Source organism: Catharus ustulatus, chromosome 6 (genome assembly GCF_009819885.2).
Source record: "Catharus ustulatus isolate bCatUst1 chromosome 6, bCatUst1.pri.v2, whole genome shotgun sequence".
NCBI lineage: Eukaryota > Metazoa > Chordata > Aves > Passeriformes > Turdidae > Catharus > Catharus ustulatus.
The window spans coordinates 62,556,838-62,579,448 of record NC_046226.1 but is presented as its reverse complement, the minus strand read 5'-3'; the positions used below and the strand labels follow the sequence as shown (position 1 = coordinate 62,579,448).

The window sequence follows — 22,611 nt, the reverse complement described above, 5'->3', positions numbered from 1 at the left end:
TGAGTAAATCACCTGTATTTAAATTTAGATTGACGTTTAGTACTTTCAAGAGCATGAACCATCAGTTGTGGAATGATAATTTCCACTTTTGCAGCGTTTTTCATCTTCAGACAATGTGATGTATTTCTGCAGCATTTTTCTTTTTGCATGAACAACCAAAGATCTGTCTTGTATGGATGATGGCCATACTGCATGGTGCATTACATGACAGAGAATGACAATTTTTTTCTCAGTGTTTTGATGAACATGGAGGTTTAAGAAATGCCATTTGTTCTTTCACTGCTCACAAGAGCCAGTGGGAAGCCTCAATACAAAAGCCAATGGGAAGCCTCAATTTCTAAGGAATTAGCTTACCATATTAATGTTAAGTTTTAACACAGCAAATTTCATGATACTTGCTTTTTCTGCTTTTGTGCAAAATGCTCCCATGATTCTCCTGGGATTCAGTTGTCATATTTCAAGAATCTGAACTCTAGGCTTAAATATAAGTCTGATGCATCATGAGAAAACAAACACAGAACAGAAGCGTAAGAACAAAGGATACCTGAGGCATAACAAAAGCCTTACACTCCTTACACTATGGTTGTTGCTATGATACTACTTGCCTCTAAGTTTTGTTATCTTTTGTAAGATACTGCAGGGGAGTGAAAAATGCCTGAAAGAGAAGAGAATTTAGAAGAGAATTTATTAAGTAGTTTGTATGTTTTCTCTGATTAGTAAACACATAGATGATGTTCATAAGAGACCTTGAACTATTTCAGTAGCGAAGTGACAGAGATATACATATACAGATTGAAGGCTTTCACTGCTTAAATTTTAGTAAGTCCTGTAATTTATATGATTATGTCATTTCTGTTATCTCAGGAGACTATTTATATATATTCTTATGCCTTTCAATAAAAAAAATATGTTTAATTATCTTCATTAGCAATTGTTTTCATTAACAGGAGATGTGAAAGAAAAGATCCTTGAAATCAGTTCTGGCTAGAAAACAAGATATGATGCAAGGTGGCTAAAATGAACCCATAAGAGGCAAGTTTATATTCTAAAGCTGGCTAAGTAGAAAGGTCACCCATAATTTCCATCCTAGCACGATACTGGAATATATTTATTCTTGTCACCCTATTAAGCATAGTTTATGATAATACTTGGAAGTTAAAACTGTTCTAATTGAAGTTGAGGAACAAACTCCATTTAGACCAGCAAGAAAAAGGATTTAAAAGGTGCAAGCTGTTTTCACAGAGTTGCCATCTCCTAGCTGAAAACCTCAAAGGCACTTACTTGTATGCAGTGTGTGTGTGTGTTTGACTTTATGTCTCAACGCTATGAAGCTTCACCTCTTGTCAATGAAAACTGACGTCAGTGAACTAATTGGCTCTTGTTGTGCGTAGGTACCCTGACATGCCCACTGCTGCTGATGTTGTGAATGCTTTAGATCAACAGGCACTTGCGTCCATCCTGAGAACATACGGGGAGGAGAGGCACGCTAAGAAAATCGCTGCAGCCATCGTTCAGGCACGCAGCATATACCCCATCACCAGGACTCAGCAGCTTGCAAGCATTGTTGCAGGTACCCTCATTAATTCTTCACAGTGGCTGCTGAGGAGGAAAAAAAAAATATTAATCCCCAAAGTCCCAGAGGGATCTATTTGTACTTGAAATCGTGCAGGATCTAATCCTGCCTGTTCTGCTCTGATGTCAGCTCTCTTCTGCTCTTTTTTTAAGCTCCCATTTTTTTATATATTATAGTTTAACAATTAGTTTAATAATAGATTTAACAAGAAGCAATTTATCATTTTGTCAGCCAAGTTGAACCACAGAATGACAGCAGCCTTGGATATTCTTTATCCTGGCTATTGATCCTGGCTATTTTCAAAAATCAGATATGTCATATCTGTCTTAGTTTAAAATTTCTGTATTTTAATATTTTAAGGGGAGGTACCATGGCAGTTTCCAATTATGAATAAAATCAGATAATTTCTGTATTTTTAAAGAATCAGGAAGCACAAAGCAATACATGGCATGCTTCACCTTGTGCATGCCAACTAGATCAACCTGAAGAGACTATTGAAACACTTCATCTTCCTTGTTCCTTACTGTAAACAACTTGAAGAACATGCATTTAGGCAGGAACAGTGATTATATCAAGAACCTTTACATTTGTGTTCCTAAGTAAAAATTTTCAAGAACAAATGTAAGACATTAATCCCATTCATTGACATAATACGTAACGTCAGGATGTTTTTATTTTCTTAACCAAATGATGAAAATTACTACATCTTGTCATGAATTAGTCTAAACTGCTGACTTTGAATATAGACCTTTAAAATTCTAATCCAAATTTAATATTTGCTAAAGAACTGTGTAAAATATTTTATCAGTATCCTGAAGAGCTGAAAAAAAGAAAAATTTATGGCATTCTTAAAAATTTGTATTACTTAAACTGGAAGTCTAAAGCACTTAAATTTAATGACAGAAAAATTAAAAGGTTTGGGTTTGTAGAAGTCAGGATACTTTGGCAAAATGCCCAGTCAACCAAGGCCCAAAGTTTAGCTGATATGATAACAGAACCTGAAGAGACAGTGCTTGCTGTTGTAAGCCCCTGCTGTAAATACAGTGAATATAAGCAATCTTAAAAATATCAAAGAGATAAAGTACTACATGACTTTTATAAACCTTACATTTTTAATATCATCATTAGCAATATCCTGAAATAATAATTTTGGGCTTTGTTATATATATCTCATGCTTTTTGAAAAACTGTTGATTAAGGAATTTGAAGCAACCATATCACTGTGTTAAGGATATGTTATGTGTTACAGACAAGCAACTCAGTAATTCTGAAATAATTCTGTGCCACAGCTTAAACTAAGGAAATGAAAATACTAGTGTATAAAAGACATGAACATTGAAGTTGTATTCATGTTTAATGTGCTGCATGTGAGTCATTTGTTAATGGTCAGTTTCAGTGACAATGAGAAGGATTTTTTTTCTCTCACTTTAAATTTTCTGCTATATTTGAAGAGCTTCTTGATCCACGAGTCAAGTATGCATCGCATCAGGTAGTGTACATGCCAAAACAATGAGTCCAACACACATCTGCCAAGACAATAAATATGTATTTTTTGTGTGCTATTTTTGGAGCACAGAAGTTGTTACAACAATTTTAGAGCTTTTACAGTGATCCCTGTTTGCATAAAACTTCTTCCAATTTTAATTTGACTCATCCAGTAAGGAAGCACTGTGATGGATCCCATCCATTTTTGGACTGATTAAGAAAACCTCAAGGAAATTTTTGTAATTGTGATATACTTTGATTCATTTATCATCTAGCATTAATATATATTCTTACATGAAATTATTTTGGTGAAGTTATTGGGATAAGCCAGAGCTAAAGTGCCAGAGACCATAACTACAGAAACCTCTTGATGGCACAGCCCAAAAAACCACTGACTAATTCAGGACTTTAGCAGAGTAAAATTTATGACCTATATTGGTTAAATGTTATGTCTTTTAAAAAATAAAATATTAATTAGAATAATAAAGTCTTGCATTTTAGATTTTGCAGATTCTTTGAGAGCCTGGTTTTCTTCCAGAGTGAGATCATTATTTTTGCCTAGTGTAGGAACCAGAACACAAGCAAAACAATCTAGCCAATGAAGCTGGGTGTCAGTATCTGAGAATTTGTGTAGTGTCCATATTTCTTTCTCCTCTTATTAATTACTTTGGCTTCAGATTTTCTACAGCTCCCAAGTTTTATCTTAAGTTCCAGCTGGTAATCAGAATCACAGTGAATCCAGATTTGGACTAACCTGAACTTGGGAAATTTAATTTCTTTTTATAGAATGCTAGACTTCTGGTCTTTCCTACCACCCCTCAAAAGGTTAGAACATGTATTGCAGTTCCTAATCAATTGGGAGATAAAAGTGAAGGATGTAGTTTAAAAAAAACCCAAGGAAACAAAACATCATTAGAAAATTTGTCTTTCTCTTTGTGTTTATAAATATTATCTGATAGGCTTCTGATATGTTTAAATAAGATCTCTATGAGCTATGAAATCTGCAGTAGGAGGAGGTTTTGGTTCAGTCTTGGGAACAGCATCTCTTCCCAAAGCACAGTCGAACTCTTCTCATTGTTTATCATTTCCTCAGAGGTACTTGCATCATTGAATGCTCTGTAAATACTGAAAATCAGTGCTTCTCAGCTGAAGGGTTGTGAATAGATGTGTGAAAGTTGATTAAGAAGCACTTCCTGATGTCTTTTGTTGTACCTCATTGAGTTTTTTGGAAACAATAGGTCTTACTGCATGTGCAGGAAAACTCATTAAAAATGGTGAAATGTTTAGAATTTTATTTTCATATGCTTTTTCTGTACAACTAATGGTCTATTTAGATTCCTTTTCAGGGGACGATATACCTTTTAATCTATTAATTTTTTTACAAAATTTATAATTTATGAGCATTGTTTAGATACATAATCTATTAAAAGACAATTTTGATATCCTGTAATCATTTGGCCTTAACTTGAAAGGAGTTGATGATGACATGTTAAAGAAATTTTAAAAGTTTAAAAATAACTCGAATCAGTACAGTCAATTTCATTCAGACTGGTTGACTTTTACACACTTTAATTATCAGTTTGGAATTTGTAATATTGCCTGAATTTCAGATGAGGGAGAATAAACACTGTACTGAGGGAGCCTAGACAAAAAGACATTAGTTACGTCACAGAAACTTATTAAATGCAGTGCTAATTCAACAGGCGAATTCCTGCAAACAGGTGCGCGATCTGAATTAATCTTTAAACTCTCTCACTCTCTTACACTTTGGGGACTTTAATAGCTCATATTGACAGGCACAGAGCATTGCTAATTTCATTCACAAGCTTTTAAAATTTCAATACATTTCAATATGTGAACCTATTAGATGGTTTCAAAGTGTAAGTTTCATCAGGGCATCCTAAAACTAAAAATGGTTATTTCTCTCACTGGGATTTCAAGCCATTAATCTAGCCAGAAGTGTGGTGTTTTTATGAATGAAATTCATTTTACAAACTTCCTATACAGATTTTTTTTTTTAAATGATTTTGTACATTGAACAGCCAGTTACCAGGAAGGATTTTCTTTAAGTGTCTTGGTAACTGGAGGGGACTGGGTGAGAAGTGATGTGCCTGAGCAGAAATCACAAACAGATTTTTATTTAACTAAACTAGGGGAGTAAGAGTGATAGTAGAATTTTTCACCTGTGGAACATAGATCAGAATCTACAGCCTCTACTAAAAAGCTGAAGGCCAGTGTGACAGAAATAACTACCAGAGATCATGTTTGTTAGTTAATCCCAGTCTTTAACAACAGACCAGTAAGTCTTTGAACACTTGAACAGTTTGATGTTGTTTTCAGTCTGGGAGGTTTTGGTTGCATAAAACTGCAAAGTGGCTGCATTTCTTAACCAATTTCCTGAATATTAGTATTCTGTACTTTATTATAGGACCTGCAATGCTCTTTGTGAATGTTCAGCTGAGGCATGTAAGGTTGTGTTTTACTTACAGAATATATCTGGGCTTTAATTAATTGTTCTTCAGTGTGTGATAAATTATTCATAGTAATAAATTAATGTCACAGTTAATTGTCATAGAAGGTTATTATAGGAAGAAACTGCACTCAACAGTCATGGCAGGATAAGTGGAAGAACTTTCCAAAGACCTGTGTCCTAGCTGTGTTAATAACCTGCGTGTCATTGTTCTTTTATTTATCTATTCTATTGCAATTGCAAAATATCAGTATCCATGGTCAGACCAATGAAAATCTATGCAGATACCAGCATATTATGTCCATTTACATTTTTACAAAGACTTTTGAAGTTGAATTTAGATTCACAGAATGGTTTGGGTTGGAAGGGACCTTAAAGACCATCCAGTTCCAATTACCCTGCCACGGGACAAGGACGCACTAGACCAACTTGCTCAAAGCCTCGTCCAGCCTTGCCTTGAACATTTCCAGAAATGGGGTATCTTAGCTTCTCTGAGCAACCTGGTCCAGTGTCTCACCTCCCTTAAAGGAAAGAATTTCTTTTATCCTCTAATCTAATTCATTCAATAGTTCTGAGCAGTCTACTAGTGTTTGTAGTTTCTTGGGATACCTTATGTTCTGTGATATTTCATACTCCTTTTAGTTGAGGTCTCTCATCAAAATGAACTTTGTGACTTCCACAATGAGAGGATAGATTCTTTTTGTGATTCATAGTAAATATAGAAGGTTATATTCTCAAGGACATATATTATATTAACTAGCTAACATAACTTTTTCTAGAGTTTGTAAATGAAACCTAGCTTCTGCAGGCTACATCTGTTTACTCTGTCTTGTGAGACAGCTTCAAGCCACAATCTCTCATGCAGTTGTTTGTTGGGAGAAATCAATCCTGTTGCCAAATTCTGTCTTGAAGGATTCAGACATCTGAATGTGTGCATCTAATAAAAATTATTTAATCTGGTGATTTAAGGTCTGACAAGCCTTGACATTTTCTGCTGTGTAGAAATGTGAAAGCACATCAGTACCAGCTGCATTTTCTAAATTTCTCACGGTATTTTTGTGAACATTTGAAGAAATACAGGTGTAGTGTTCAACAACTGCTATTCCCAAACAAGGATACCTCTTTTAAACTTCAAGTAATTAATTGAAAGATAGTTATTACCAGATAGACATTGTCTTCAGTTATCTCTGCTGTAAAGAACTGCAGTTATCTGAAAGGCAACAGGTAAAATTGTGTCCATCGTACATTGATTTTTTTCTTAAAAAGATAACATAATCACAAATACCAAACTGACATTGATTGCACTGAGCTGTAAGGTGAGACTTATCTATCCTATCTTTTTTCCCTTTATCTCGATTTCAGACATTATTTTTTAGTTCAAATTTGTGATGCTTTTAGAGAAGGAATGAATATAAAAGATTCTAGGGAACAAAACCCAACACTTAACCACAAACCATCTTAGTTTAATATGGTTTACGTTCAGAGATGTGAATTCAAAACATAAAATAAAGATATATTGCAATGAAGGAAGCTCACTACTCAAGGTTCAGTTTTGACTGTGTTTTCCTTTAAAGTAATCTCTCATGAGTGGATGTCAAGATGTAGATATATTAAGTTATTAACACGCATCTTTTAAAATGTATGACAGGTGCTTTCCCAGCATCAGCTCTCTATGCACGAAAGGATTTGCTTCAGAGACCTGCACATGTTGCTACTAAAACTTTTCAAGGTCTGCGAATATTTGTAAATGATGAGCTCCATGAACTTTTCATAGGACTGAAGACAGCTGAGAAGTTTCTAAAACCTGGAGGTCGCCTTGTAGCCCTCTCCTTTCATTCACTGGAGGATCGTATCATCAAACGTTTTCTTCATGGAATTGAAATGACAGAAAAGTACAATCTTGGCTCAAAGCAGAAGATAAGACAGGCTCTGAAAAATTCCTCCAAAGAAGATACACAAGAATCTCCCTATGGAAAATCCAACTCAAAGTGGACTTTTATACAGAGAAAAGTTCTCACACCTCAGGCCAAGGATATTCAAACCAACCCGAGAGGAAGGTCGGCCAAGCTAAGAGCTGCTATTAAACTCTAAACCAAAATATATGATTACATGATTTTACAATTTCCTTACATTCTATTTTCCAGAATTCTAACTGCACAGATAGTATTGAACTGGAAAAATAAAATGAAGTATTTTAGAAAACATTTCTTTCTTATCTTTGTGCTTCTTTTGATTAGGAAGTGGTATAGAGCATGAAAATGCAAAACAAATGCTTTAAATAATTATACAAAAAAGACATTTTTTTTTTAAAGAGCATCAAATACCAACTTTATAAAAATTACAGGTTTGATGTATTTTTAGTATTCCCTTTAGATTAATTTCAAAATCCTGACATTAACAGTCTAAATTCAGTAGCTAGTTGAGACATATTTTTATGAGGGTGGATTTCACACACCTAATTCTGATGTTTGGTTTAGTCTAGAGTAAGTTTAAACTAACCTAAGAATTCTTAATGTGTATGTCTCTGTATCCCAACTAACTTGTTGCATTAATGCCTATGGGAGAAGAGCTAATTCTTAAATAAAGTGACATCTATCCAGAAATTTGTAAATGGACTATTCCCTTTTTTTAAATAAATATTTACATCTGAGTGATAACCTGTTTTTTTAATGATTAATAATTGTAAATAATAACTTTATCTTAGGGGAAAAAAGGGTTCTTAAAAAAGCCACCATTTCTGTGCATAGATCCACTACACCTTTTAGGTGTTGATAGAATTATTATTAACCCATCAAAAAGGCAGTATTCTGGGTCTTAGGAAGTATTCTCCTTTGCTGGTGATTGTTTATTAAGAGGTAGGTATTCAATTATTTCAGGAAAGGCCCACTCTTAGCTCTTAACACTCTTAGCTTTCTGTTTGGGTGCTATATATACTAGTTTGTAGAACATTTAATAGAATTTCTTTTTTAGTTACTATGAAATAAATTTAGTTTTGGGTTTATATTTTATCTTAAAAGACCACTGTTTTTCTAGTTTTATATGCTACAAATGATTGGAAAATAGTATAAGTTTCAACTTCTTTGACCTATGACTCATCTCTCCAGGAAGAAGTCTTAATTTAGATAATCAAATTGGTACCAGGATTTCGTTTGTGATGTCTGAAACTTGGCTGGTAGAATAAAAAAATGCAATTTCTGACTCAGTGAAATGACTACTACACTGGTTTCTGAACAACATCATTCTGAATTCTTGATTTTCATCAAGCATCCTCTTTGTGTTGATTTAAATGATTACTTCATGATATATTTTTGGGTCATATTGACACATGCTGATATTTAAGTTCACTGTCTAATATACAATACAGTATATAGTAATATATAATATACAATATACAATACAGTGAAATAGCTGGATATTGTTTAATTCCTTGGTAAAGGTAAGTCATATAATGTATTCTTAGGTATAGATGATAACATCTATCATAAATCTGAAGTAACATTTAAATGATGATGGGCATTTCATTCTTTTCTGAAATTTCAATATTTTTCCACTAGCTTCATTATACATGCTGCTTAAATAAAACATTGCACTTCAAATAATATTACTTACTCTTGTCATCTCTGAGACAACAGACTGTACCCTGAATAGACTTTTTTTCGTGCAAACATTAAATATAAATGGATAAGGTTATTTTTAGCTAAGATTTCATACTGAAATGTATTTCAATTGTAGATTTGAAAAACTGTGCCTCCAGCATAGGCTTGGAAGAGTTGTAGTGCCATGCTGTGCGTTGTTCAGGACACACTTCAGAGAAAGACCATCCAGTTATAGCAAAATTTGAACCAGAAATTATATGAAAGCATTAAAATTCCTTATGCTTAAAACAGTGATTAAAATCCACACTTCTCATACCCAAATTTAAAGGCACAGTTTCTTAGAATAACTGAACTACTGTATACAAGATTGTGAAAACATCCTTCCTCATTTAGGAAAAGAGGCTTTTATTTACCTTTACATTGGAATTGCACAGCCATGACAGTATGCAATTTGTTCAGTTTTTCTCTTTAGAGGGTCTGTTTCTCTCTTCTCAGCATCTCATGATTTTCAGGTTTAAACCTGATGTATGGAGAGTCGTAAAATTTTAACTGCTGCTTGCCTGAAAAAAACCTCTTCTGGTAATATTTGGTTGAAGTCTTCTTGTATCTTTAAGTATTCACTTTATTTAATTTCATAAAAGTAGGGACTTCATAAAAGTAGGACACACAGATGTGCTGTGATAGGACAAAGGGAAACAGTTTTAGCTAAAAGAGGAGACCTTTAAACTAGATGTTAGAAAGGAATTCTGTACTCAGAAGGTGGTGGCTCTAGAACAGGTTGTTCAGAGGAGCTGTGGCTGTGCCATTGCTGGAGTTGTCCAAGGCCAGGTTGGATGGGGTTCTGAGCAACCTGGTCTAGTGGAAGGTGTCCCTATCCATGGCAGGGGGGCAGGGAACAGATGATCCTTAATGTCCCTTCCAACCCAAACCATTCTGTGCTTCTCAGTAAGTGACGTTAGTGACTTAGTAAGTGACTTAGTAAGTGACATTAAATTATGTGAAGGTATTAGGCATTTATCTTGTTAGCAGAACATGTCTACAGAGCACACCTTAAATTTTTCTAATGTGATAGATGTGACATGTTACTAAAGTTAACTGGTTTTTTTGCCACAATTGAAAATTATGTTTAAGAAGGAGATGGTATCTGGAAAATGTCTTGTTTAAAACCAATGCAAGATTATCTATCAAGAAAGAAAAAAGATTGTAGGCTGTGTTTGCAGGGAATATGACAAGAATACGGTCCTACAATGGGAAGAGTAGAAATGTCCAATATATGGAATAATTGTAGAGAACATCATGTGGTAGTTCTGGAGAGACAGTGATGCCATACAATATGTGCATGTAGAGCATGTTGCTGAAGAGTTTATCTTTTCATGTTAGTACTTCAGAAGAGTGGAAAAAAATTAAAAAGGATAAAACCCAGCTATAAGACTATTTGCATGCTTTGCAAACCTGCTTTCTATTGAATTTACTAGACAATAAAATTTAATTAGTTAATCCAAGTTATTGTAAAAGTTGGTATGCCATCAGAAGTACCTGCCTGGTAAAGAAATTTGCATAGAATAATTATTTTAAAAGTAGACACACTTATCTTGTGACTAAGATATTTATAATAAAGAATTAGTACATTTTAAAACATAATTTAACAGTATAAACACAATTGTCTGCATTTACAGCCTGTGAGGGCCTACTAACAATTATTACTTCCCTATTGCTTCCTAAAGAAAAAGAATCAGTTTCACTGTTTCATAATACAAGTAATATAAGGAATAAATATCTCTTCAGTTTTGGTTGTTTGGGCTTTTTTTAACTTTCTGTTGAGCATTGTATCAGTAAACTTTCACAGTCACATCTGCCAAGATTACCACTTGACTTGAAAAAAATCCCAGTCTGAAACATGAGTTTTTGTAAAGATGTATGGAGGTATTTCATCAATGGAAGTTGGAAGGAAAGGATTCCTAATGGAATACGAATGGCCAAAAGCTGACTTCAATGAGCACTGTTAGCAAGAGCCTCTTCCAGTAGCAAGTGTTGTATCAGATGTTTTGCATTCTGCTTTCTAGAGTAGCATTTATATGATTATTAATGATCCATATAATTGCTCTAAGATTACTTTTTGTACTAGGGAAAACATGATAATAAATGGAGAGTTTATGCTCTAAACTGTGTAGCAGCACAGCGAGAAGAGCTGTGCCCTCAGGAAAGGTGACGTGCAGGGGTGGGAGAATTGCAATAAGATGTGTTAGACACAGATTGTTGGTGATTTTATTAATTTAAATTTTAAGATAACTTAGTTGTTTTAAATAATCAGTTGTGAATCACTGTTTTTAGTATCACTGTGCAAAAGTACTGGTGAAAAATGAGACTATTTGAATGAACAGAGAAGTAATGAACCTGTAAGTCAGTTTTTCGCTGTCCATCTTACTTAACATCTTTACCTCTAGCAACAGTAAGAAAGGGTCTCAGACCTGGTTTTCTTGTGCTCTTCTCAAGAAGGAGCCCTTCAGTAGCTTTTGTACCATTTACAGCAGGATTTTGACGAGGATTTAGTGGAGTATGGGAGTCAGTCTTTATATCCATACATTTACTTTTTTATAAACCACTTGCTTAAAACTTATCTGTAAGTTAAAATAATATGAAATTAAATTTATAAGTCTTCCAGAAATATAATCAAATGCAGAGGCCCTTTTACACTGGAGTTATACTGCAATTAAAGCAGGATTTTGTGTATTAATTAAGACTTCTTTGCTACAAGTGAATCTTGTAAATAATTTAAATTAATGTAGAACAGCTTTTTCTCTTCCCCTTCACCCAGACCCTGTACAAGATAGAATAGAAAAATACATTTCATTTAAAAGAAATAGGCAGTAAAATTGAAAAGCTTTTAAGAAAATTCTTTATGAGGCTGATACGCAATTTTAACAAAATTTCATATATGCAGTATACTATTACTTTTTCTATTCACTGCTTAATTTTGCCTGTTTGGGGATAAACAGTAGCAGTGAGAGGACTCAGTGTCTGTACATGGATGTAGAGCATGGTTTCTCACGCATAATGAGAGGTAATAGTGGGAAGGTATATATGCATCCAAATATACAGTAAATTCACGAATACAAGCCGCACTGAGTATAAGCCGCATCTCTGGGTGTTGGCAAATATTTCGTTTTTTGTCCATAAATAAGCCGCACCTGAATATAAGCCGCTCTGTCGTTCGCAGCGAGGACCCGCGTGCAACAAAGTTGCCAAATAGTAACAGAACGGCGGCAGGGCGGGGTTTACTGGCTCCGCTAAGGCTGTGCAGGCTTGGCCCGCTAGGGGCTGCTGACGGGGCCAGGTAGCCCAGCCCGGCGCTGCTGCTCAGCGGGGCCACTGGGGGCCAGCCGCCGCTGCCACTGGGCTCGGTCACCACGGCCCGGCGCTGCCCTGTGGTGGCAGGCAGGGACGGAGCCCCCCGCTCCTCCCCGAGCCGCGGCAGTGGCAGCCCGAGTCCCCCCCACTCCTCCCCGAGCCGCGGCAGTGGCAGCCCGGGTCCCCCGCCGCCTTCCCGAGCCGCGGCAGTGGCGGCCCGGGTCCCCCCTCTCCTCCCCGAGACGCGACAATGGCGGCCCGGGGCCCCCCGTCTCTCCCCCGGGCTGTGGTAGAGGAGGGAAGGAGGGAGCTCTCCCGCCTCTCTCCCCGCCCCCCGTGCTGCCTGCAGGCAGCCAGGCTCCACCCGCGGTGCAACAGAGCAGCAATTTGTAACAATAGCAAAATGCTGACTTTGCAGCAGCTCGGCTCGGCACTCTGGCTGGCACTTCTGAGGTTGTAAATGTCAGAAAATTATTCACATATTAGCCGCTCCTGATTATTGGCCGCATTTCCAGTTTAGGAGCAAAATCTTAGTCAAATTGGTGCGGCTTGTATTCGTGAAATTACTGTAATCTGTATATTTTTCCCTCTGTCTCCTTTGCAGTTAGAATTGTGTTTATCTTTCTGGGTCCTCTTTAAGTTTATTTCAGATGAATGAGAGGGAAGGGCTTTTCTTTTTTTTTTTTTTTTTTTTTTTGGTGAATGGTAAAACCTGTCCTTAGAAGTTTATTTAAATTAATACTATATAATACTTTTCTACTTGACATATTTCACTGATGACATGCCATGTTTTTCGGTATTGCTATTACATCACTAAATCAGGAAAAGGGGTGAATATTTGTTTATGGGAAATCAAAGCTAAAAAAACAGAGCAAGACATCAGTTGTCTAAATTTCTTACTGACATAGCTGTATTTATAAAAACTAAAATTTCTTCATTGTACCTTGATCTTTAGGCAAATCGTGTTCTTCCTGTTGCTTTTACAAGTTTAATTTGATTGGTTATAATGGTTAAAAACAAGCTGGAGGGTTTTTAAAATTAATTTTTATGGTTGCAAGTTTAAACTTGACACCTTGTTTATAGATGTCTTTTTCAAGAAGAAAACTGGAGATACAGCTCCCTCTGTCTGTCCTGGGAGTACCTCTGCTCTGGTATCTTTTGAGAGCCCTTGCAAATGATCATAGGAAGAGCAACTTTATTGTCGATATGAAGATGCAAGATAAAAACATGGGGATAACTTGTTCTGCAGCTCAGTAGGTACATTCCATTTTAAAAGAATTTTAAAAGAACAAAGGTCATGTTCTTATCTGAAGATACCTAATTCATAACACAGAAAAACTTGTGCAACTTCTCAAAAATTATATTATTATTAGAATAAAATATATATGTATGACAATTCTATCTATTTTTTAGTGCCCATACAATTTTTGCAGACGTAACAGTGGCAAATACACTTCGTGTTTTTGACCATTCATTCAAAAAATATGCCTAAACAGTGAAACATTAGTGAATATATTAGTGAATAGTGAACAGAAACTGGAATGAAAATAAATGACACTATATTAATCACATCTTAAAATTTATACATGCTGGAATACCTAAATAAAAACTTAGGTTTTATGTACTCCATTGTCATCTTTTCCTTTCCAGTCTGTGGATGTGATTCTGGCAAAGAAAATGTAGTCTGGCTGTGTTTTATATTTGTACTGAAGGTATACTAGAGCTCAGAATAGATTTCTGCTAGACTTATGATGTTATTAGAACTTTGTGTTAGCTGTAATTATACTAATAATATTGACATAGCAACATGGCATCAACAAGGTTATACCACCAGTTAGTAACTGTACAAAAAAACTTGAAGCATCGTGATAGCTTGTACACCAAAATGTGTGGAAGCTTAGTAATCACTTAGTCATCAACAATTCAGGCTAGAAAAGCTTCTTTTTGAATTTGAACAGTATTTTAAGCTCTTCACATATTTCTTGTAAATTGTATATATATATATATTTTTTTTTTAATCAAATAGTTTCACACAGAAGAAAATATCTTGTAGACTTTGCTAAGAATAAGAAATAAGAAGTATTAACAGTCTTGGCTGATAAGTATCTGAAAATGGAGATATCATAAAAACTGTTTTGTACTATAGTGCAAAAGCTACATTCGCAAGAGTAATGACAGATGCATGCCTGTTAATACATGCACAGTCTGCAAACCTCATCCTGCAGCCTTTACTTGTGGGTCCAGCTTTGTTATGGAATGACAGAATTGTTAAGGTTGGAAAAGACCTTTCAGGTCATAAAGTTCAACTGTTAACCCAGCACTGCCAAGTCCATCACTAAACCATGTCCCCCAGTGCCACAGCAAACATGACATGTCTTTAAATACCTCCAGGGACACTGACTCAACCACTTCTTTGGACAGCCTGTTCCAGTGGTTGACAATATGTATGCCTTATTTCTAAAATGTCCCATTTTTCCTAGTTGGGATAGAAATGAAAATTGAAATTCTGGTAAGCAATCAGAGCTGACAGAGCAGAGTTAAGTTCAGTAGGCTGATCATGGCTTCTTTGGAAGCAGAAAGGACTTGAAACTCTGCAAAACAAGGTCAACTGAGTATGGGGCAGTGCAGGGTGACTGCCAGCACTTGTATGATAGTGATTAAATATGATAATGCTGAATTAAAAACAATTCTTGATGTGGAGGCAGGTTCACTGATATATAGTATATTGCATTCCAAAGTGGCTTAGTAATGGTGACAGTGGGTTTCAGAAAACTAAAGTTAGGAAAATAATTTTAAAAAAATCCTTGGAATTGAGCTTCTATATTTCTTTTAAGTACTTCTCTTTGGGAAGGCAGGAGGATGACAGAAAAATTATTTGAGAGGAGAGGGTATTTAATCTCTAGTGTTGCTGCACCTATTACAGATATATTTCCACTCTTGTAAAAAACTTGGGCTCTTTATCTAAACAGCACACATCCTGTAGCTATCACTGTTACTTGGGCTGTTACAAACTAACAGGTGATGTGAAATTATAAAACAATAGATTAATTAAATGAGCTTGGCAAATGCCCTGCCATGTGTTAGTACTGCACTTAATAGTCTAAAACAAAGGTAATTAAGGGATGACTAGGGATTTGTCACACTGGCCTTTACACCAGGACCCTGCCGATTTTTCATGTATGTGTCTTAAGTAAACACAGCAGCACTGGCTGCAGCCTGCACACCTGGGCAGGAGCACTGCTGTAGCCAATAGAGTGATGACTGACATGGAGATTAGAATCTCAGCTTCCCCTTAAAGTATTCCAATATCTTACTTTTTAGAGCACTGACTTAACACTTTATTAATAGATCTATAGTTATTTGGAAAAGAACATATCACAAGCTGAGCGTAAGGGGTATTTTCTAGTTGCTGTTTGAATTTGATAACTTTTGTTCCTCCAGGTAAGCTGGCCATTGTTCTTTTGAAATTAAGTGAAACAGCAGCAGCAGCAGTCAACATTTGTCTCTGAGACAAAAATAATTAATGAACCTAATTGCAGTGACCATTAGGTCCATTTGTATACCAAAGGGAGCACAGCCCTCCATAAATACCACATTTCCTAATAGTTCAGTAATTCAGCAGCATATTTGAAATACTCCTTCAGGGTTTATACACTACCATAGTTATAGTTGGCAAATGTTTTACTTGACCTAGTCAAGTTTTAGCTATTTTCAGGATTCTGTTTCATTTGAGCATTCTTTGTACAGAAAAAAAAAATCTTTAAAAGTAGTTGGTTTTCCAAAGAAAAGGCAATTAATTCTTTTTTTTCCAAAACAGTCTTGAGCAAAGAAAACACTGAATTTTTTTTGGTTTTGGTTTGGGGTGTTTTGCTTTTAACTTTGATGAGGAAATAAAGATCTAAGAATTTCTGCCATAGTTTCTCCTTTGAAGTAATAATTTATTTGTATTAGGCATACAGAATTAATTTTGTCTACTAAATAGAATTACTGACTGTCATTCATGTTTCCTCTTACACAGGGTGCCACCTCAACTGGCATTACTCCCAGGCACTTTCTATAGCCTACAGAATATCTGGGATTCTTCAGCATGCATTCAGTTTGTTCCTCTTAATTTAATACCAAGGCTGTATAGTAACTGTACTTAACTTAGGTCTTCTTTTCTCTAAGCAAAATCCTCACTTGTAATTCTGCTTATTCTTGCACATAAAATTATGACACCTTTCTGTGTTCAAGTCACTACAGCAGATTCAGTGCTGACAACACTCATTACCTTTGTTATTAATGATGGTCCAAGTTTTCCCAAGGGCATGAGGATATCAAATTTCCTGAAACATTAAAGCTGTTTTAGCCCATAATTCCAACCTTCATGGCAGGTGAGAAAACCACGAAAATTGAAGTCCCTTGTCTTTCCCATAGCTATGTATGATAGTAAAGTGTAATCTTTCTGTATTTTCCCTATTTTCCCCCTTTCTGCTTCCCTCCTTTAAGTTTTACTTTACTCCTTTCCACCCTCTGTCCCCTCACGTTCCCCTCAGGATAGCCATGTCATTTTTGGCCCCTTGCTTGTGATTTTTAAAAACTTCTGTTGTTTCCATCTTCCCCTGCCCTCTGTTTTCCACTCCAGAAGGTGTATACAAAGGTTTGAATTGGAAGAAAAAAGGCTTGTTGCTATGTCCTGCTTATGTGTGATTTCTCAGCTAATCAGATCATCTTCAAAACACAATATTTTGCTCTCTCAAGCGTATAAGCCTTTCTTAAACATGAACCTTTACAAATGCATCCTTAAAAGTATTTCTTACACTTTATATCCTAGTATGGATTGCTGGATTTAAACTATTGCATTAAAATATTTATAAATACAGCTTTGTAATCACAGTTTTTTCCAAGAGCAATCTCCTTAGTCTTGAATGCCAGGTCAATATATTTCCAGAGGAGATTCCTAAGCAACTTTGCCAGAATGAGACTGACAGTGCTTTGGGGAGCTGGAGATTTGGGGTCCATAGTTTACTACTTTCTCATCCTGTCCCTGAAGCAATTCTGCATGACAAAGTAGGAAAATGTTTGAATGTGGCTTGGCCCAGCTGTCAACTGCAGCCTGCAAGGATTGTTCAGTGATATTAAGAACTGGAGAATGCCACTAGCAGTACGTGGTGTAATTGGTGACTGTGCAATTTAAAGTTGCCTTGGGTAATGATAAAGATTGAGGGTTATTATTGGATAGGGAGAATCATTTCATCATTCTCAAAAAGAGTAATGCATATGACTTCTATTGGGCAGGTTAAATTGGAGGGGTATATCTTCTGTAATGGAGAGAAGTGTTTAATTTGAAAGACAGTTCTTTGGAAATATCTCTTCCAGTGATTAAAGTTGAGATATAATTCAAATTGCCTGAGTCATGCTTCCATTTTTTCCCCCAAATTATGCTACACTGGTGGGCAGTTAGCGATTATATGGGATCTGTCCCTGTGTTAATTCCAGCAGCTTGAAATGCTCTAAGGCTTTAAAGTGTTGTTGAGAGAAAAGTTGAAAAATATTAGAATATGTGAGTAGTGTGCAGTTGGCTTTAATAATTATTATTAGCTCTATTTGCGTTCACTGCAGCCACTGCTTCGTTTCCAAAATCCAAGGAGAATGGAGTTATAGCCTATTACATGCCCTGACAGCTTTTTGTGGCAGAAAGGGCCAATGGCATAAAAATAACATTTTTCTTATTGCAGCAAAATGCAGACGTAAAGTTTAGGCAGGCCTGAAGGGTTTTGAGATGCCTGAATATGACAAGAAAAGCTGTGATTTCACTTAAAATAATGATCTTAAATACACACAATCTGTAATTACTTGATGTGAATTTGTTTTAATAACTCATTTAGTAAAAACTCTGCAGATTAATGTTACTCCTGGAAATGAAAGCAATTTAGTTAAAGCAGAGCTATTAATCCTTGTTCAACACAAATTTATTAGCTTGGCAGAGCCTATGTTGCAGTTGGAGCAAAGAAACCATGTCTCTCAGAGAACCTTTTTTCCTGAACAGGCTGACCTGACTGTAGCAGCTTGGGTTTCTATCAGTGATACCCTGCTTAACAGCATGTCAGCTGACTTGTCAAACTGTCATTAAATGCCAATTCATGTTTTATCTTCAACTTTTTTCTTTGCAATGCCTGTAATTATCTTTTTATAGCAATTATAGCAACTATCCTTCTATTTAGAATTATTTAAAGTATTATGTGATGAACTGCAGAGAAGCACACCACATTAAAATAAATCAGAAAGAGGTTGATGAGTACAGTTTTGGCAAATACAATAGTTTGGACTGTTAGAACCCTGGTGTCTTTCATATGAAATGGCAATGTAGCCCATCTCCAGCAGCATTTTTATCTATTTATCTAATTTTCATCTATTCTGAGTTTAATCTACTGGAGGATTGGTCATCTGTGACAGATGTCTGTAAATACAAAATCCTGTTGATCTAGGGTTCATTTTATGCTGGTATTAGCTGGTAAAGGTGTTAGTTCTCCTCCACAGTGAATATAAAACCTTGGTTTTTCTATCTGGAGAGAGAAAAGATGAAAGTTAAGGGGGTTTTGGAGCATTTTAGAATAGCAGAGGTTGACAGGCTGGGAGTGTGTGCTTTCCTTATTACCCTTGCTTTTTTCCTCTCACTTACACTCATCAATAAATAAATAAGTTAATTAAAAAGCTGTTTCTAAGGGACAAAGTACAGATCCTTAAGGCATATCAAAGTCTCAGCAAACAAAAAAATTAACCACTGGCCTGAAGAAATAGACACAGAGTTATGGATGGATGAAAGCCCTCACCTTTACTCTTTTTGACTGTTTCAATTAGCTGCTCAAGTTGCAATAATAAATGAAGGGTATATCTCTCTGACAGAAGCTGTTAAACCAGAGGGCACCTGGCAAAGCCTATTATGCAGAAAACATAAGATGAAAAACCTATTTTCAAAAATATCCAGATATTCACATATGTACTTAATTATAATCCCGATATTTTGGAAATGTTCCACATCATCAGGATGTGTAGCAAAAAATATTCAGAATCTAATTAAATGCCCATAGGAGATTCTATGTGATGTGCAACCAACAGTTTATGAAATGTGTGTCTGCATGCAGAAATAAGTATATTATTTCATATTTTAAGAAATTAATTAATGCATTTTGTCATGTTTTATTTTCATGATCTCCCTTTCTGCATTGCTGGCTGCCTGTGACTGTTTCGCTCACCCAGGTGTCTTCTCCTTCTCCTTGTCCATCACAACCTTTGCTGACCTAACTTTGTGTCTCTTGAGAACAAACAACATTCTACTAAAAGTAACCAGTTCTATTGCAAAATGCAGGTTGAACTCTGGTGGATATTTTGCTCGTGGTTGTTCCTTATTTGGCTTTTCTGCAGGGAATCAATTAAAAACCTTCATTGGGACTTTGAAAGGGACTTGTGAAAAAGTCCTCATCTCTCTCTCTGCACAAATTAATAAATTAGGTTAAATACTGATATCTCTAAGAGTATTATTATTATATTCAGTGGTTCACAGGGTAAGTAGGTGCTCCTATTCAAATACAGAACAACACTGCAGGTAGCTTTAATGTAATTCACTCAATCACAAAAATGCATTTTGTGAAGAGTAAATTGGAAAAGGAAAACTGTTTATTAACCAGCTTCACTTATCTGAGAATTAAAGATGCACAAAAGCTTAAGCTGTTAAAAAGTATTCTCTGAATAAGTGTTTTCATTGGTCATTCAAGTGATCATTCAGTATGTTTAAGCCTATGCAATAAATTAAAAATAACTGGTGAACAGTTGTGGAGAAGCCCTCGCTATTGTTTCACAGGAGTTGACGCATGTTCATTAGTAGAAAGATTTAATTTTGCCTGCTTAGTTTTTTAAAAAAATAAATAAGCAGTAGCAATCACAGAAGGCAAAGAGTGGGTGATTGGTTTCTATTTATTTTTCTTTTTAATATGAACATGAGGTCTATAGCTTTGTGATTTAGTTTCATAATTTCCTCCCATTTAACCTAAGTGGCTGTTTTGGGAAAGATTCCTTTCCTTGAAGAATAGTTCATGTGTGGGCTTAATATGTTCTTGCAGAAATTTATTATTGTTTTCTTTTATAATCTTGGCAGAGTTTCAGTAATTATATCTTACTTTCTTTATTTAAACTCTTCAAGGTCTTAAAACAAACAGTGTTATCACCTGTTTAGGCAGTCTACTTTCTTTAAACTTTCAGGTATTCTTTTGTAAACGAATTAAATTTGTATTGAAAAATAGTTGTGGTACCTCTGCCTGCATAAACAAATTCTGGTCTTCCCATTAATAACAATCTATCTGCTGTAGATATTTCCAGTACACTGAAATGGGACTCTTCCTCTTCTCACAGGGAAGATTGAGGAAAGCTGTCATCTTGAGGAAAAAATCTGAAGAAAGGCATTACTAAAAGTGGTACTGATTATTCCACAGGTCTGAAGTTATCTGAAATAGCAAATAGAGAATTTTGAAATTCCCTCGCCCTCCAGTGTTTGTTAGGTGGATGAGGAAACTTCTGCTGCACTTTATCTCCTTAACCTTTTAAGATTTTTAAAATCTTAATTTCTGATGAGGAAAAATAGCATAAATATGTAGTGATCATAAATATGGATAGGCTTATACATTTATATAGCTATTTACAAATGGCATGCATATAGAGAACTAACTGACAGCAAAGCTGTTATTAATATAGTTACAATGTAGTTTCTGCTGCAAAATTATTGTGGCACCAGCATAAATTGAAAATGGTATCATAGCTCTAGCTCCATCTTTATTAGCATGTTACTTTGTCTATAAAATAAACCATTCACCACATTTCTAATAAAATTCTGGTTTATGTGTGTATGAAATGCCTTCTGTTGAGTAAAGTATCACTTAAGCAATGAAGTGCAAACTCAAGTAACTTGTTTGAAATTATGCTAATTATCACTTTTCAGGTCTTTATTGATGCTGAAGTCTTTAGATGTTAAACTGAGGGGATAAACACTTTGTCTTACACAGCAACTTTCACATGGTTGTACCATTTAGTTGCTGCTTCCCAAGAGCCAGGGAATTTCTTCTCAAATTCTCCCTTTTCCTTACATAAATCCTATTTCTCTCTTCTCTTCATGTTACTGAAATAATGAATAACTTGTTGGAAACTACCTTACTGCTAATGAGAATATTATACCTCTTCAAAATGATGACCATTGGAAAATGCAAAATACTTTCAGTCACACTGCTGAAGGAAATGGAATTGCTTATGTATCTGAAAACAAGCATAGGAGGAGGTTTTGGCCATTCCTCCATCTCTGTTTCATTTGTCTTTAAATTTTAGAGAAACTCTGCAGGAATTTGATATCAAATTTTAATTTTACAGAGATGGTTGTGACAATATAAAGAGTGCTGCAATGGCAAATATATTATGAAGCCTGTGAATTTTTTTATATCGGTCTCACAGGAGAGCAGGATTCTGGATGAATTCTACAATTTTGTTTACCTGAGCACAAAGTTTATGTGTTTGTGCTGTTTTAACCAAACTACAGTAGTTTCACGAATACAAGCCGCACGGATTATAAGCCACACCCCCGGTGCCTCGACAATGTTGCTGTCTTTGTCAATAGATAAGCCGCACCCCGAATATTAGCCGCACTTTCGTTCGTAGCGAGAATCCGTGCGCAGCTTTCACAAATTGGCCAATTAGTAACAGGATCGCGGCATAGCGGGCTTTACTGGCTCGGGGCGGGGCCAGGAAGGCTCGGCCCGCTCATGGTTGCCGACGGGGCCGGGTGGCCCAGCTCAGCGCCACGGCTCGGCGGGGCTGGCCGGGTGGTACTGCCGCCGCCACCGGGCTCGCTGGCCCCCCTCTCCCGTCAGCACCGCCCCGCTGCCGCGTTCGCTAGCCCCGCCGCCGGGCTCGCCGGCCGCGCCGCGCCGCGTTCCCTAGCCCCGCCGCCGGGCTCGCCGGCCGCGCCGCGTTCCCTAGCCCCGCCGCCGGGCTCGCCGGCCGCGCCGCATTCCCTAGCCCCGCCGGCGGGCTCGCCGGCCACGCCGCGTTCGCTAGCCCCGCCGCCGGGCTCGCCGGCCGCGCCGCGCCGCGTTCCCTAGCCCCGCCGCCGGGCTCGC

The 22,611-nt window shown here is 36.4% G+C and overlaps 1 protein-coding gene across 3 annotated transcripts in view; it reads left to right on the top strand.

The window, feature by feature from the left end:
• The window catches only part of METTL15 (methyltransferase like 15), a 98,222-nt gene extending 90,091 nt beyond the window's left edge, over positions 1–8,131 (top strand). For all 3 annotated transcript variants that reach the window (XM_033063168.2, XM_033063166.2, XM_033063167.2), the window contains 2 exons: positions 1,392–1,570; positions 7,177–8,131. In XM_033063168.2, the coding sequence (XP_032919059.1) occupies positions 1,392–1,570; positions 7,177–7,619 (622 nt within the window). In that variant the 3' untranslated portion in view covers positions 7,620–8,131. The remainder of the gene's footprint in view (positions 1–1,391; positions 1,571–7,176) is intronic.
• Positions 8,132–22,611: the final 14,480 nt, after the last annotated feature.